The sequence below is a fragment of the Pelecanus crispus genome, chromosome 10, assembly GCF_030463565.1.
Source record: "Pelecanus crispus isolate bPelCri1 chromosome 10, bPelCri1.pri, whole genome shotgun sequence".
Lineage (NCBI taxonomy): Eukaryota > Metazoa > Chordata > Aves > Pelecaniformes > Pelecanidae > Pelecanus > Pelecanus crispus.
Window position 1 is genome coordinate 22,528,114 of NC_134652.1, and position 16,437 is coordinate 22,544,550.

The following is a 16,437-nucleotide window of genomic DNA, read 5'->3' on the forward strand; positions in this document are numbered from 1 at the left end:
GACCTATGGCTGGTCAAAGAGGCTGTGGCAGGCAGTGTGACAGTAACTGGGATGTCCCACATGGCCAAAAAAAGCAAAAATTTAAGGCAGAAAGGGAAGGTTTAGACAGAGGCCTTTCTCCTGGGGTGAGGGTGGTGTGTTGCAAAGAGGAGGTGGGAAGAGCAGGTCACCATGATGAAGGAGGAGCAGATGGAGGTAGGAACTGGCCCCGATTCCCCTTAAACTCCTGGGGTAGTCTGAGGCGGAGACGATGTTCACGTATCTGTTTCCCAGCCTTCTCCCTGAAGCACGCTGCATGGTCTCCAAGCAGCGGGCGTGGGCAGCCTGAACGCAAGCCCCCCATTGCAGAGCACCCAGCGCACCCTGGCCCCAGCAATGTCTCCAAGGCAGGAGGAGGCAAGGGCATGCCAAAAGCAGCCCTTCCAGTTGCCTTTGCAGGGGATGGAGAGGCAGGGCAGTGCTGGTGGAGATTGAATCTAGTGATTACTTTAAGGGATTTGCTGTCTCTTTCTTTATCCCTCTCTCTTTTTCTTTCTTTCTTTTTTTTTTTTTTTTTTTGTTTTCCCCTTTTCCCTCCCTCTTATCCCTTTCGTGGTGCATTTGTCTTCGAGGAACCTGGGGTGTTCTTTTCATCAGTTCAGTCTCTCTCTGGCACTTGAGTCCTGATTGGCTGAAGGACTTAGGGGAAAAAAAAATCTTTAATTAAGTAGATAATCTCTTCTTAGGAAGTTCTGCGGCTCCATTTCACCAACCCCCTTTAGCTCTTACTTTAGGATTGGTTACCCTTTGCAGAAGTTGGGATTCAGGGGGCATACGCCTCTTCATCACACCAGGAGCGCCGGGTGGAAAATAACTCCATCCTTTCCCTAATTTTGTTGTGTTTCTTTTTTCTTTTTTTTCTTTTCTTTGGTGGTGGTGGTACCCAAGGTTTTTTTTAGGATCTCCTTTCTCCCTCTTTATTTGGATTTTATATTTCACATGGACCCTTATCTGTGCATCTTCTTCCTCACTCCCTTCTTCCAATCCTGCTGTGCCTGGTGAGTATCGAGAGCACCTCAGTCTGTGTCACAGGCAGGTGCTCTTCCCGGACACCCTAAGGAAATTCCTCTTCACCTTCCTAAATGTCCCCTCTTTTCCACTTAGCTCAGTTCTGGTCTTTAATGGGACCAGATATTTAACTAAGTCCCAACACATTCACTGGCAGAGAGGTTAATCTGAGCAGTGAAAGTCCCTTTCTTCCCCCTCACCTCCCAGAAGTAACTCAATGGGCCAAATCCTGAGCTGGGGTAAAATAGAGGAGAGCGGAAGATCTAGCCCCTCATTTCCAACTGGGAAGATAACCCAATGGCAGAGACATGGATCTCTGTTTTTCCAAAGGCTCACAGTCTGCTTGTCTCTTGTCTTAATCAAATCAAGTGGGGCTTCTCCCGCACTCCCCGAAGAGGACAGTCCCTGATTAAGAGCTCAGAGCCAGCAGGGGTGAGTTAGATCCACAGGAGCGTCACTCCGGATGAGCAGCCTGAGACCCGGACTCCTTGGCAGGCACAGGGTCAGGATTACACATGTCTGAAATTCATGTATTAGGATTTCCTGGGGAGAACCTTTCAGTATGGAGATTGCCACAGCTTGGTTCCTGGGTCCCGTCAGACCAGTTCTCCCGTGCACAAACCTGTGGTCATCTCCTGTGGGCCTCTTGCTCTGTCCTAAGGGTGGTTTTACATTTCTTTTCAGAAAGGTTTTATAAGGGTGAGCAGAAGGAGATTACACTTGCATCAAATGTCGTATCATTCCTTGCAGAGTATATCTATTCCATGCTCAAATGGAGATGGACTTAAATGACCTGGCTCTGTAGGTATTTTTTCCTGTGTGATTTTTACTGAGTACCCAAACTTTATTCTCCATTTCTATGATGCTCTGGGGAATCTGCTCAGTGGGTTACAGACTTATCTCTAACAGCAAGGGAAGTATTTTCCTGTTCAATTACTAAAATCCCCTGCCTCCCCCACAGCAGATCTCTAGGGCTATTACCATTGATGTAGAAACCAAAATTACAGAAAGAGAAACTCAAGAGTAAATGGGAATTCATTCCTGTTAGGCTGGGAATGAAATTTATGTTCTTTCAGAGATTTTCTACTCCCTTCATTAAAAGAATGTGCAACATTTTGTACATGTCTAAATATTATACAGTAGCAAACTCAAGATAAATCTCCCTTCTGGAACAAGGGGAATATGTATGTTATGCAGAACGGCTAGGCAAACCCTCATGCTGATTTTATTTTTATTTTTCTGTTCTTCCTGTGTATGTCTCTTGCTTTCCTTAATATAAACAGGTTTAGAATACATTAAAAGATTAAAAAAAAAAATCAACATTTTAAAGAAACAGTTCAAAGAGGAGAAATTTCAGAGCACAAAGTAGAGTTAAATACAGAAATCCCAGGCATTTTCAATGGAAGTTGGATGTCTAAATTCCCTGTCTGCCTTTCAGAAGTTTTTGTCTAAGAGAAAATTTTATAGACCAAGACAGCCCTGCTTCTCTCCATGTCTTGCTCATAGGTCATGATTTCCTGAGAGAAAGGAAAATTGCAAACTTTATTCGACATGATCATATTACAGACCCTGTCCCTTAACTCTTGAAGAAAAAAACCAAGGTTCATGGGAATCATGCAATAATCCCACTTGCAAACTTTTTTGGTCTTCTTTATCTAATCCAACAGCTTAAAACACAGCAAGATTCTTTTTTCCTGTGATTTAATCATGAGAATTGGGAGCGGGGAGCAATATAGATCAATAATAATTTTTATATATATATATATGTGGCCACTTCCCTTCTCTGAGTGTGGATTAGATTCTGCCATATTAGCTAGGTTGGTCCTAGAGTGTTCCTAGACGAGCAAAATGTCAGGGTTGCATTAAGGAACTAAAAACCAAATAACTATAACAAAATAGAGAGATATGAAGAAAAAAAAGAGTAAAGCTCCAAATGTTAATGAGTTGCCTCCAGGTCTCTTATCCTGTGGGAATAATATAACAATCCCTAATGGAGCAGCTTGTTTCTAAATGTTTTTTTTACACTTCTGCGGTGGGATTGCCTTTAGTTTCCAGTGTCACTGGTTTTCTAAATACTTGGGGGAGTTGTACTTGAGAACGAAACTCAGATCCAAAGTGAAATTGTATCCATTTTCTGTATTTACAATAATGACAGTAAAGATCTAAATCCAGCTTTATAATTTTCTAAAGAGCTGAACCAGCAGCATAGTAGCATGAGTGGGTGATAAGTATCAAACAAATACTTTAATGGGAGGATTGATAAAGCTCTTGGGGCATGTTAAACTGAGGAGCAGCGTGCTGTTATTGGTTAAAGTTGTAACTGAGCAGAAATTATCAGAGGCTTATTATTATTTGACATGTAAAATGTAATGGGACAGCTGCTTGGCAGGGTTATTTGCTTTCGGGTTCAATAAAACTATGATAGAGAACTCCTGCTATAGATATTCATTAGCTTTGAGATAATCTCCTAATATCGGATGCAATGAAAACAGATTTGTTTTTTACCTGGATGCATGCATAGAGTTGCAGTGAGGGAAGCAGCGTGCCCTGCCCAGGGCCCTGCACGGGCTGGGGAGGGGGCTGAAGGACTTGGTGGGGCTCCTCGCTCTACCTGCTGAGGTCTGTCTCTGCTCCACTTCAGTCCGTGTAACGCTGTCCTGGAGTTTGAAAGTGGAGGGAAAAGGGTTTAGATAGCTAGAAACCCTATAAGCTTTGTCAGAGAAGAGAAATAATTTCAAGTGTTTCATGTGTGTGATTTCAAAAAGTTTTAAATCAGTGTGGTGACACTGAAGTCATGCTAATTGGGCTGGTTTACACCCGTTGTGGATGCAGCTAGCTAGTTAGTTTAGGATTGCATTCTGCTTTCCTTTACAGTGGTATGGAAAATTAGTAAAAATAAATAAATGAATAAAAATCACACCACAGAGACAAAAGTGAAGAGAGATTCATTTTCATAGTAATTCCTATTTGCAGCACAGAGATTACTCTAGTGGCATTGTCACTACATCTGTGGAACCAGTGGCTGAATTACTCTCTGTCCTTGCTGGAGCCTATATCCAGAATAGAGATGCATTTTTTTCTTAGCTAGATCGTATGGGCAAAGACAAAGCGCACAGAATTTGTCGCTGTTATTCTCCTTCCTTCCCTCTCAGCATAAATAATAAAAATTTCAGCTACCGTCCAGCCATATGACAGCCCATTCTGCAGCACACAGCACCCTGATACTCAGACTGTTCCATCTCCCCTTCTCCTGAATCCACTTGCAGCTGCAAGAGTTAAAAGTGGGGGTCAAGTGTACCAGTGTAAATGAATCCTTTACTCGTCTAAGTCCTACAAACCCGCCCAGCAGCGTGCCTGCCTGTTGATCAGAGGGCTCAGGGGAAAATGCCTTCTGTCTCTCCGACTTAATAAAAATGTTTAGAATATCCTGCTGGGAAATTGCTACTGTACCATTTGTTCAGCTGCAGATGGTGAATTGGCATATCCTGAACTTGGCCTTTTTGTGAACCTTGAGGTTTATCCCAGGAGGAAGAGATCCTCTGCTTCAATGCAGTTATGTCAATTGACACCTGCTAACAGGCTGGTTTGCTGTAAACCCTGAACTTGTGGATTACCGTACCCCTCCTAAAGCCACCCTTGCAACTGCTCAGCGAGGGTTTGAAACAAATCCTTCTTGCACACTGTGAATTTGGCTTTTTCCTACCCAGGTGGGAAACAATGCAGATGGGATATATCTCTTGTTTTGGCCGCAAAAGCAAGACAAGAGAGGACTTGCAATTCTCTAGATCTTGCCTACACAGGGATATTTTACCAGAGTTTTCTCACAGCTGCTACCAGGGGCTCAGATTCACACTGACACCATCCTGAGTGTGGTCCCCATAGCAAAGCACTTAAGGTCAAGGCAAAGGACAGGAGGGAAACCAGATGGAAAAATGACTTGTTCATGCTGCTACCCAGTTGCGTTAGGATGGGGACCCATGGAGCTTACACAGTCTGAATAGCCCCAGGTTCATGGCCCTGTGTGATTCAGGTCACCCGATGCTCTAATCACCCGGCTACAGATGCCGTCTCTCCAAGTCCCAGGAAATATTTAATTAGCTGTACAATGCAGAAGCAGCTCCCAAAGGAAAATTCCTCTGCAAAACAGCCATCGACTTCGTGCTAAAGTACCCATGGGGGCTGGAACGCTGCCGGGTCTGAATCCCAGGCCTGGAACAAAGGGAAAGGATCTCCTGCTCTCGCAGTGCCCTGGCACAGCCCTCTCCCTCCCATTTTTACCCAGGGGAATCTTTCCCAAAGCAAGCCTCATCAATATGGACACATTTCCACCAAAAAAAAGAAAAAAAGTTAGACTTGCCAGAGTGAAACTTTGCAAACTAGTTCTCTCAACTCTTTCTAAACTGTGTCTAATAGCAAAGATCAGGTTGCTTGTGATTTTGACCAAGCTAAAATAATGAGACCTCCTTTTTGTGATGTACCTTGGGGAGGATCTCCGTGAGGGCAGTTCTAGCAGAGGTGAAACGGGCTCGCTGACTGCAGGAGCGGTTTTCCAGGGCAGGGAAACATCCTCCCTAAATCTCTCGTGTCTGATGTCTGGGCACCGGTCCTGCCACCCTGTCTGCCCCCGTGTCCATGGCAGGGTTGCAGCATGGCTACACCTTGTCCCCCGGCTTGGGACGGCAGTGCCTGCTTCTGCCTGTGCTCAAGCCCACCCTGGGATGCCCCCGCACTCTGCACTCTGGATTTGTAGCACAACAGGACAGTGCCTTTTTCTCCTTTACCAGGGATACCTGGTATCGCTTGAAAACACACAGGGAGGAAAACCCATACCCTAACCTGTGCCTTTCTGTCCCCCACATCCAGCCATGGTCTGCCCAGCTACTGGGATTTTCAGGGAATGGAGAGGAGCTAGAAAAGCAGCAAGCATCACTGCATGCCAGGTAGCCCAACTGCAGAGCAGAGCGTGCCGCTCCACTGAAGGGACAGCATGGGTTAAGGCTCTGCGAGGATTAGCTGAAAAGGAGAGGCATCCTCCACTGGGAGACATCCAGCATTTGAAGCAGAACATCATCTCGAGAAGAAGCTGAAGAGCCCAGTTTCTCTCAGTGCATGCTCTAGCTTTTTCCCCATTCACTTACTCACTGCAAGGTCTTAATCCACTCATGCCACTTCTCTGGCCTCAGAGCCCTCCCCTGGGGATAAGAGCACTCACCCATCTCTCTGGAGTGCCGGGGTGCCGGCAGGGAGACACTCCAGAGACTCACCAGAAACAGTGACAAGGGTTATTTTGCAAACCTGGGGAGACTGGAATGAGGTGTTTGTAGGAGAAACCTCCCTTTTCTTGCTTCATTTCTGGCTAGAGATATTTGGGGTTGGCTCTTGGGCTTTTATAAAGCCTCAGTCCTTTCTGCCATGACACAGCTAAGCTGGATTCACCCAGCCACCCTCCAGATTCTTAATGGTGGTCACTGCACCACATGGAGTCCTAACGCTGACTGACCATTTGCACTTTTGAAATAGTCTTTCTCGCTGGAGAGACAGACTGGCCAGCATCAGCTCTGCTCTGCAAGCCCCTGGGAGGAAGTGTTGGAGACCAGCCACACTGCCTTGTGGCCCTTGGAGGTGGTCTCTTCACACCTTCAGTGGGAACACCAGAAAGTTGGATTTTGGCTAGGACCACCCCCAATCCCCTTACCCCGACTCCCCCTTGCACAGTGCCCAGCAGGGCGGGGAGGACAAGCATGTTTGTGCTCAGCCGTCACCATAACGTGACCAAGAGGAAAGTGTGGGCAGCCGGCACCGCAGGAAAACTAAGGGACTGTGATCTGGGGGGACGCTGCCAGGACAGACACTGTGAAGGAGCAGCGGTGTGACCTCCTCCTTCCCTCAGCGTGGTCCTACAGGGAGAGCAGTGCTGGCACAAGGTCCAGCTCCTGAGGCTGGGGGCAACACTACCCTGAATTAAGCCAACTATCAGTTTGGTAAGGTAAAAAGCAAGGATGGGGGAACAGGAAAGCACTAAAAAAATGGGGGGGTTGGTACCAAGGGCAGCTGTGCAGAGGAAAGCAAAAGGAGGGAGCAGTGAGGGCATTGCAGCGCAGTACAGCCTGGTTGGAGGAGCCAGGGGGGGAAGGAGAGGGCACTGTCCTGGCTCACAGGGAGCAGCAAGGGGAGACAGGGAGAGAGACCAAAGGTGCCTGCAGCCAGGAGACAGGCAGGCTGCTGGGGCAAAAGGAAAGCCCTGGGATGCCAGGCATTCCCCAGGCCCCTCCACCACCACCCCCTCCCTGCTGACACTGTCTCTGTCTTCCAGGTCAGTGAATAATTTCCTGATGACAGGCCCCAAGGTAAGAGAAATCCCTTTGATCTCTGCCCCTGATTCCACTAGACCCAGGGCGGGAGGGGCTCCTCCTTCCCACTCCTCTCCATCCAGCCTTGGCCAGAACTCCCCTCACCCCCAGGTTTGCCAGCAGCAAGGCAGAGGAGGGCCAGGAATGACCTGCTATGTGCTGCATCTCTCTGGGCTGTGTCAGCCCTAAACAAAGCTGGCCTGGGGCCCTTTTCAGCTGGTTGGGGCCAGATTTTGGAGATTTGTCTATTAGCACCAGCTGAGGCTCTCACCTGTCATCTATTGCTTCCTGATGATCAGGTTAGCATCAGGACCCACATTTATTGAGCTGTAAAACATACTTCCCTGAGGAGCACAACTGGAATTGCCAGGACCTTGTCCAGTATTTTTGACCCTCCTCTTCCTTGCACTCTTCTTTCAGAAGCCTTTTTTCCTAGCCAGGACCAGCTGTAAAATTCACCTGATTTTTGTTCTGGCTATTCCTCAGGAACACCTCCAAGCCCACCTAGCTATTTCTACAGGTCTCAATGCTGGTGGAGTGACCTTGCCCCAAAGTACTGTCTGTCCCCCTGGGGCTGTGGTGAAGGCAGGCTGAGGCACCTGCTGGCCTGGGGCTCCCTGGTCTCTGAGGAGAAGGCTCTGCCTCCTCTCATACTGGAGAGATAAAGGGTTCCCCATTGCAGGGGCTGGCTGGCACATCTAATGTGGCTAGGAGCCAACAGCTTGGCCATCTCCCCCGGGAGGCTCAGGCTCTGACACAGCACAGCAGAAAATACATTTGCTGCTGCTGGTGGCAAGCTCCACTCTCCAGGGGAGCCAAGCCTGAGAGACCTCCTCAGCTCTGTACATCTTGTCTCGGTAAGATGGCATGCAAGTTCATTTCAGTTGAACACCAGCCCCCTGGGGAGCCTGAGGCCATGTTCTTCATGGTGTTTTGCACTGTGCTTCTCCATCCATCTAGACCCCAAAGCAGCAGGACCCACGATATGCAGCACAGGGCAGGAAAGTTACGCCTGCATCAGCCCCACCGCTGTGTGGGAAGCAGCTGGTGCTACACCAGCTTTGCACTGCCTGCAATGGAAACTAGAGCTGCTGAGTGGACCCTGGGAGCGGCCTGGGGACATTCCCAGCCTGCCACCCACAGGGCTGTCCCTGCAGGCTGGCCAATGCATCCCGACTCAGTTTTGCAAGTTAATGCTGGGGGGGCTGAAGCAGGGCGCACTGTCCCCGCTCCTGACCCACTGCTCTGCTCCTAGGCCTATCTCATCTACTCCAGCAGCGTGGCGGCTGGGGCGCAGAGCGGCATCGAGGAGTGCAAGTTCCAGTTCGCCTGGGACCGCTGGAACTGCCCCGAGAGGGCACTGCAGCTCTCCAGCCACGGCGGGCTGCGCAGCGGTAAGGAAAGCATTGGATACCACTACTGGGACCCCCCTCGCTACAGGTTAGAGCCTGTGGGCCCCCTCTTCTCTTCCCAAGTGCCTCCTTCCCCATCCCCACCTGGGGTGTGCCTCTCCCAGGAATGCCCCAGAGGGATCTTTCCAGGAGGCCCCTTCACCCATCAGCTCCCAGACACACACTGGGATCTAACTTCAAGACAAGGCAGCATCACCTCCAGACCTGCCAAGCCCCAGCTTGTGCAGGACAGGAGCATCCCACCAACCCTCACACAACCAGCTCCCCACAAGGATGCACCATCACGACCTGCGGCATGGGCTGCTGGACGCGCCATGCCTGGGTGGTGCCTCTCGCCAGGGCTTCCCAGGGAGGCTGAGAACCAGCACGGGGTGGTGGGGTGGCAAGCAGAAGGATATAGCTAAAGGGAGCTGGAAAGAGTTCATCAGTGGCTGTGCTCTGGCCAAGAGGCAGGAGAAAACTATTCCCACAGCTTCCAGATACCAGAGTCACCTTGGGCAGAAAGCCAGCATTCATGACCTGTGTCACCACAGGGCATGGGGCAGGGTCATTGACACTGTACCCCATTGCTTACCCATTTGCAGGTGCCAGGAAATGTTTCAATGCATACCTGGTCCTCTAGACCCATGTATGATGCTGGGCTGAGCTCATACCTGCCCTGTACAGGCAGGACCTGGGTACGGAGGAGAGCCCCAGGCTTCTGGTGGGACTGGCAGCAGATGAGGGACCAGGGCCCCAGGCAGAGGTGGACAAAGGTTTCAAAGTGGGGCCTTGAGGAGGCAATTGCAGCATAAAGTAACATTCTGGGACTGGGAGCAGGTCCCCGAACTGTTCCCGTCAAGGTCATCTACTCAGATCCAGACCTTGCTGGTATTAAATGAAAGCCAAAGGCTCAGTGAAGTCAGCTGATGATCACCACTCCGATCCTGGTGGGTAGGTATGGTCACTGCTCTGCGCCCTGGACAGTGTCCAGCAGAAGGTAAGGCTCGAGGGGACTGTGGGGAAGGAGCTCTTTGATCCTGGGAGAGGGCCCATTCCCTTCTGGGGTGTATCGGTGAGACGTGGGGGACATTTGGCTGTCTGTGCTGTGTCCCCACTGCTGAGTTCCACAAGGACAGACAAGTACTAAACTCATCCATACCCTTGGAAATGGCATGAGTCAGTCCGGACTGAATTTTGGAGCTTCTGTCTTAGCGCAATTCAAGCCAAAACTAAGCTAATCTGATATGTAGGGCCTCCTCCCCACCCTACAAAGCCCTGCCCATTGCAAATTTCTTCCTACACAGTCTTCTGCATGGCAGGAGTCATTTCTAATACTGGTCTCACCATGAAATCTTTAGCACGTCTGCTCTCCTTGTATTCCCACTTGACAGCAAACCGAGAAACTGCTTTTGTCCATGCCATCAGCTCTGCGGGCGTCATGTACACGCTGACCCGGAACTGCAGCCTGGGGGATTTTGACAACTGTGGCTGTGATGACTCCCGCAATGGACAGCTGGGTAAGGAGAGATGAGCTGCCATCCCTCTCTCATGTCCCAGGAGGCAGGAGACAGCTCTTCTCCTCTCCTCCATTGAGGCCTGCAGAAACTACTCCTCCTCCTGGTCCCCACACCTGGAAATAATGCCCAGAGCAGAGCTTTGCCTGGCTTACGCCAAAGTAGTTCTGTGGAAGCTAATGGGGCCACCTCCAATTTACACCAGCTGAGGCCAAGCCCTTGATGTTTTCCATTACTTTCTAAATGAGCAGGAAAGGAGAAGGGGGTTGCGGTTTCCCTGGTTCAAATCAAGCACAATTCTGTTTAAGCTGCTGGAGGGAATGACTGTATCATACAGGCAGAGGAGAGGATCTGATGCTGTGCATCTAAATGGCAGGTCTGGTTAGAGCAGTGCTGATCAGGGACCTCGGGGCTCCCGTGGTCTGCAGGACCAGGGTGGCCACAGAGCAGAATTACCAGGAGGGAAAGCAGGGTGGCATTCATAGACCTTTCCAGCGTTTGTCAGGTGGCAGGCACACGAGCACAACCAGGAGAACTGCTGTGGCAGCACACAGCCTTCACCCTGTTCCTGTCACAGTGGTCCCAAACCCGCAGCTGCTTAAGCACCCTTGGGTGGGGAACCCCAGGCTGCACCGCTCCAGCTCTGTGCTCAGCTTTCACAGAAAACACCGGTATTTCAGTCTTTTGTTTTGAATGGAAAGAGGTCAAATTTCAAATTATCAAAATCTTTTAAAAGCCGTTACCCACCCAGCTGCACTGGGCAGTCGGTACATGTCAGTTTATGATGAACTCCTCTGGAGTGTCCAGTATTTAGTAATTTGCTTTACTGGATAATAATTTGCTTTATTTGTTAATAGTTTTTAAAACAGCCACTGCTCCTTAGGTGTTCAAGGCATGGGATAGCCCATCTCTAGCAGAGCAAGACTTTTGGGCAATGACTCACCAAATTTTATCTTCTCTGGAAAACATGAGTTAGTCATGCTACACTTCTTTTCCGCAAAACATAACTGTTTTTCATGAAAATTTTCCATTGTGAACTTAAAACCTTGGAAGGCAAAGGAAACTTTTGGGCTTGTCCAAAACAGTGTGATTCAATCCTAAATGCTGTTGCACTGAATCCAAGTTGGTGAAAGGTTTCCATTCTCCCTTTGGTCCCAGCTCTTGATTTGGACTTCATTATCTGCTGCAATTACTCACCCCCCATGAGACACCCCTGCCTTTCCCTGGGAGAGTGGACTGCAATGCTCTGGGGAAATCCGGACAAGGGCCGGGCCTTTCAAGAGAGGCCCAAGGCCATTAAACCACAAGTCCTGAGTTGTACCACCAAGATGCGTTAGGGTCAGAATGTTCCAGACTTCAAATTTTCATAAAGAATTTGGTATTTTTCTCTAGGAGGAAAAGTAAACTGCATGACGTGTTTCCAGTCAGACAAACTAAGTTATTGAGCTCCCACGCAGTTAGGGAAAGTACCCTCCACATCTTGCTGTACAGTTTCCCAGTTCTGTGCTGACTCCCTTGTTTCTTTATGATAATTGGAAAATCAGACCCTTCTGAGATGCCAAAAACACCATCCCAGGATTCTGGGTGTACCAAAAAGAGGGCTTCCTCCATACATGTGTGCCAGGCTCGGGTTGCTTCCCAGCAGGGGGGAATCTGTTCCCTCTCACCAGGATGCCTCCACCAGTTTGCTAATCCACGTTAGCAAGATGCTGTCCCTGTGAGTCAGACTGAACCAGTTCAAGTCAGGGTTTGAGGGAAGGTGATTAAAGACCCCAAGCCTTATCTATATGGCTGCTAATGCAAGATAACTTTAACAGCTTCCAAATCCTGCTCTACAGAAAGCCTGGAAATCCCTTGGTTTGTTGCACAGGACATACCCCTTCGCTGCCTGCATAAGCCACTTACTATCCAGGCCTCAGTAGAAATGGCACAAGCCCAAGGGGAGGGAACCAAGGAGTATCGCGAGGCAAAAGGCTGGATTTGCCCCACAGCCTCCATTCCCTCCCATCACTTCTGAGACCCTTTCTTGTCCCCAGAGCCACAAGCCAGGCAGGTGAGGGACTGGTTTCCTGACAGCACACATCTCATCTCCTTTCCTAGGGGGGCAAGGCTGGCTGTGGGGAGGCTGCAGCGATAACGTGGGCTTTGGGGAAGCCATTTCGAAGCAGTTTGTGGATGCCCTGGAGACTGGACAAGATGCCAGAGCTGCTATGAACCTGCATAACAACGAGGCAGGTAGAAAGGTGAGCCCCTCTCTCCCTCCAGACCTGGGAGAGCATACCAGACTGGCTCCGGCCGTTCGCTGTGGAGAGTCACAACTTGCTGTGGCTAAAAGCACGTGTCCGGAAGAAACAACTACCTTGCTGAGGAGAAGGGGATGGCGGCAGTACTGACGTGATGGGTGGTGTTTGTTCTAAGGTAGCAAACCTTGTGTGATTACACTGTTAACGGCTTCCTGCAGTCCTCTCTCTCCCAGTAAAGTAGGGAAGTACTGTGGAGAAGCAAATCTCCAAGCTTTAAGCCAACAGCCCCTGGGCAGGACTACTGCGCAGGGAGGGTTGATGGCAAACCCCTCCACAGGCCTGGAGCCATGTCTCTCCATGCACTGCAGCACAGAAATGATCCCTCTGGGCTTTTTCCTGAATCCCCTCTCTCTCCTCACCCTGCAGGCTGTGAAAGGGACCATGAAGCGGACTTGCAAATGCCACGGCGTGTCAGGGAGCTGCACCACCCAGACCTGCTGGCTGCAGCTGCCTGAGTTTCGGGAGGTGGGCACTTACCTCAAGGAGAGGTACCACAAAGCCCTGAAGGTGGACTTGCTGCAGGGGGCAGGGAACAGCGCTGCTAGCCGGGGTGCCATCGCTGAGACCTTCAGCTCCATCTCCAAGAAGGAGCTGGTCCATTTAGAAGACTCTCCTGACTACTGCCTGGAAAACAAGACCCTGGGGCTGCTGGGCACAGAGGGCAGGGAGTGCCTGAAGAGGGGCAAGGCGCTCAGCAAGTGGGAGAAGCGGAGCTGCCGGCGGCTGTGCGGGGACTGCGGGCTGGCAGTAGAGGAGAGGCGAGCCGAGATGGTGTCCAGCTGCAACTGCAAGTTCCACTGGTGCTGTGCCGTGCGGTGCGAGCAGTGCCGCAAAAGAGTCACCAAGTATTTCTGCGTCCGCAAGGAGAAGCGGGAACGGAGCGGGGGTGGCGGGGCCAGCCGCAAGCTCAAGAGAAAGCTCTAACTTGCCTCTGCTCCTCCATGGTCCTGTCTGCCCCTCTCCTCCCCTCCCCTCCCCTCCTTCCCAGCAGCCCCCTAGCACCATTTCCCTTTGGCTTAGTTCTGCCTCATTCCCAATATCACCTCACTGGGGCTTGGGCAAGGCAAAAGAGCGCTCATGAGCCCCTGGGCCTTGGCCATACAGGGCATTTCCCATTAGTGCGGTGGGTGATGACTTCTGGGAAGACCCTCAAGTGTTGACAAAACAAGGTGAGATTTGGTCCCTTCAACCCAGAGTCACTCTATCCACTCTGTGTTATCACTGAAAACACAGGTGGTCTCAGTAGCTTCTGCTCTTTTGAGTTTGTCCGTTCCCCAAACAAGCACCTGCTCTGGGCTTTTGAGCGAGCAAGATCAACACTTAGGAAAGCACAAAGAAGCCGAGATGGCACCACCAGAGTTGGGCAACTCTGAGTGGTAATCCCTAAAACAGAAGAGGCATCTAGTACTGTAAAAAAAAAATAGAGGCACTAAAATAAAATTGTTATTGCCTTTTATTAAGCCCTACACTTAAGGGAATAGAAAAACTCCAAAAGAGGAGTCCCATCACTTGCTTTTTATGCATGTTCTGTGTATCTTCTAAGCCTCCAGGTCTGGTCTCCCTTTTCATCCCAGCATCCCTGCCAAAGCCCTTGATTGATGCCATAAAGATGCCCTCACACTGCTCCAGTCCCTCTTCCCTCGCAAATCTCTCCTAGAGAGGACCTGCCAGCTGAGCCCATTCCCCACCTCCTGGTGTACTTGCTGAGCACTCTTACCCTGTCAGCTAACTAACTAAATACTTCCTCCTAGTCTGAGAAAATAATGTCAGTTACTATTTAATGGTGTTGTAAATAGGAAAGTGAAGCACTTTGAAGTTTAATTTATTGCACAGTTACTGTGATGTATACATAACAGTTTTTCCTCTACTGCTTATTGTATATATTCTATAGGCTAAGCAAGCAGCAGGAATGTTTCGTTGATGCATCTCTGTTCCCTTGCCGTGGCTGGGGTAGGGAGGGAAGAAGCTGTGAGCTGCAGGACCTGGGGAAGCTCACTGCACCATCACAGTGATCTCCCTTGGGCTGTGAGGTTATCATCTACTTTGCTTTTTAAAGTGTCCTTTAGACAGATGAGAAGCCAGCAGAGCTAAGTTACTGGCCATTAGATCTGTCTTGTAGCCAATATTTGTAAACTAATAGCCAATGCAATAAATCAGTAGCCAAGTGCTTGCAAAATACTGTTGTGTCTAAGTAGTTGGGTGTTTTTCTTCATTCAATTGCATGTGTGGATGTATGTAGTTACAGTTCTGGAGACTAAAACCCAGCCACTTATCTTCAACAGATGGGTAAGAGGTGACCAGTTTCCTCTACACAGCACCACCTCGGCCCCTACCAGGAGGGGAATGGGCCTGCTCTCTCCTTGAGCTTCCTTGACGTTGCATCCAACTGCAATGCAGCTGGCAGGGGGAAAGGGGATGGGAGGGGGGCAGACAGGGGCCCAGTTGCCCATTTCAGAGATGATACATTAATACACTCAGCAGTCTGTGTGTGTCTCAGTCATGAAATACCCCCTCAATCCCAGGACTACTTCACTGGGGGTGGGAATGTGGACCTATAGCAAGCTGGGGTCTCACCAGAGCAAGAGCATTCATGTCAAGCAAATCTAGCCCTTCAAAAATTGCAAGAAACAATCTTGGCCCATTCTCAGGGAAAGCTTAAACAGTTCCACTTCACACACGAACCACCAGCTGTTTGCACAAAGGGTCTTATTAATACAGTGACCCTGCCCTCAGTCACCCTTGCATCTCCGCCAGCAGTTCCTCCATCTCCCTGTGGTGGGGATGCATCCCTGGGCAGGAAAGCAAAGAGGTGGCAAGAGCCTCTCACCGAGCAGGGGAAGCTCCAGCACGGGCTGGCTTGAGGACCAGTGCATGGGAGAGAGGACAGCTTCTACCCCCTCATCCCTCTGTGCACCCCATTTCACGGCCGGCTGGAAATGTAGGAAAAGGAGATGCGGAAGCTGTTTCCCATTTCCTCCCCAGCGCATGGCAGGCTGTGCTACCCCATCCCTCACCTGCTGACATTATTGCCCCACACAACCACCCCACAAAGGCCACGGCAGAGGCCAGGAGGTGCCCTCTGGGCAGTGATGCCTGTTGGGGACAGGGCGCGTGGGGAGCGTTACAAGCGGGAGCCCCACCGTCGCGCGCTTCTTTCTCTGGGAGAAAATGGCGGCACCGCAGCTGCAAAATGTGCTGACCTCAGCAGCGGGTCGGGGCCCGGAGGGGTCCCCCCTCCCCGGCACAAGGAGCCCTTAGCGGTAAAGGCACTGCTGCCATTGTGCGGCAGGATTGGATGCTTCCATGTATTCATTTCGCTTTAATGAAGGCGCATTCCTCAGAGGAGAAATATTTACATTCAGCTTCCCAGGTGGTCACCTTCGCCCAGATGACACACAAACAGGCGGCCCCCCCGCTCCCTTTTCCAATCCAAACCTCTTTAGAGGGCTCAGGGAGGAGGGGAGCAAGGGGAGGGGGGCTGCTGGGGGGGCAGAATAGAGAAGGGAACAAAATGCTAATGAATCAGCCAGCCAGCCCTTTTCCCCTCCCCTCTGTGGAGTCAATGGAAAGTGTCATTTCACATGCTAATCCCTCTCCGCTCTCTTCACAACACCTTTTCCGAAAAGTGTTTGGGAAAAGTCCTTGTGGCCCGTTTACAGCTCCCTGCCGCTTCGGATTCCTTCTTGTCTAAGGCCGCGGCCCCCGTGTGGGTCTCTCCCTCCAGCAGGGCTCCTTACAAAAAACATCTCAACAAAGACTTTGGAGTTCATCAGCCTCCCACTGAAATTCACAGCTGCTGAACAAACTAATCCCCTCTCTTGGCCTTTCT

At 50.2% G+C, this 16,437-nt stretch overlaps 1 protein-coding gene across 1 annotated transcript; it reads left to right on the top strand.

Moving 5' to 3' along the window:
* Nucleotides 1-978: 978 nt before the first annotated feature.
* WNT8B (Wnt family member 8B) lies at nucleotides 979-13,532 on the top strand. Its single transcript, XM_009490642.2, has 6 exons — nucleotides 979-1,037; nucleotides 7,361-7,394; nucleotides 8,653-8,791; nucleotides 10,183-10,308; nucleotides 12,406-12,548; nucleotides 12,975-13,532. The coding sequence occupies exons 1-6, from the start codon at nucleotides 979-981 to the stop codon at nucleotides 13,530-13,532; spliced, it is 1,059 nt and encodes a 352-aa protein (XP_009488917.2).
* Nucleotides 13,533-16,437: the final 2,905 nt, after the last annotated feature.

Coding starts and splice junctions, on each gene's coding strand:
- WNT8B (XM_009490642.2), top strand. CDS start 979: ATGGACCCTTATCTGTGCATCTTCTTCCTCACTCCCTTCTTCCAATCC. Junction 7,395..8,652: donor TCCTGATGACAGGCCCCAAG/GTAAGAGAAATC, acceptor CTCTGCTCCTAG/GCCTATCTCATCTACTCCAG. Junction 8,792..10,182: donor CCACGGCGGGCTGCGCAGCG/GTAAGGAAAGCA, acceptor CCCACTTGACAG/CAAACCGAGAAACTGCTTTT.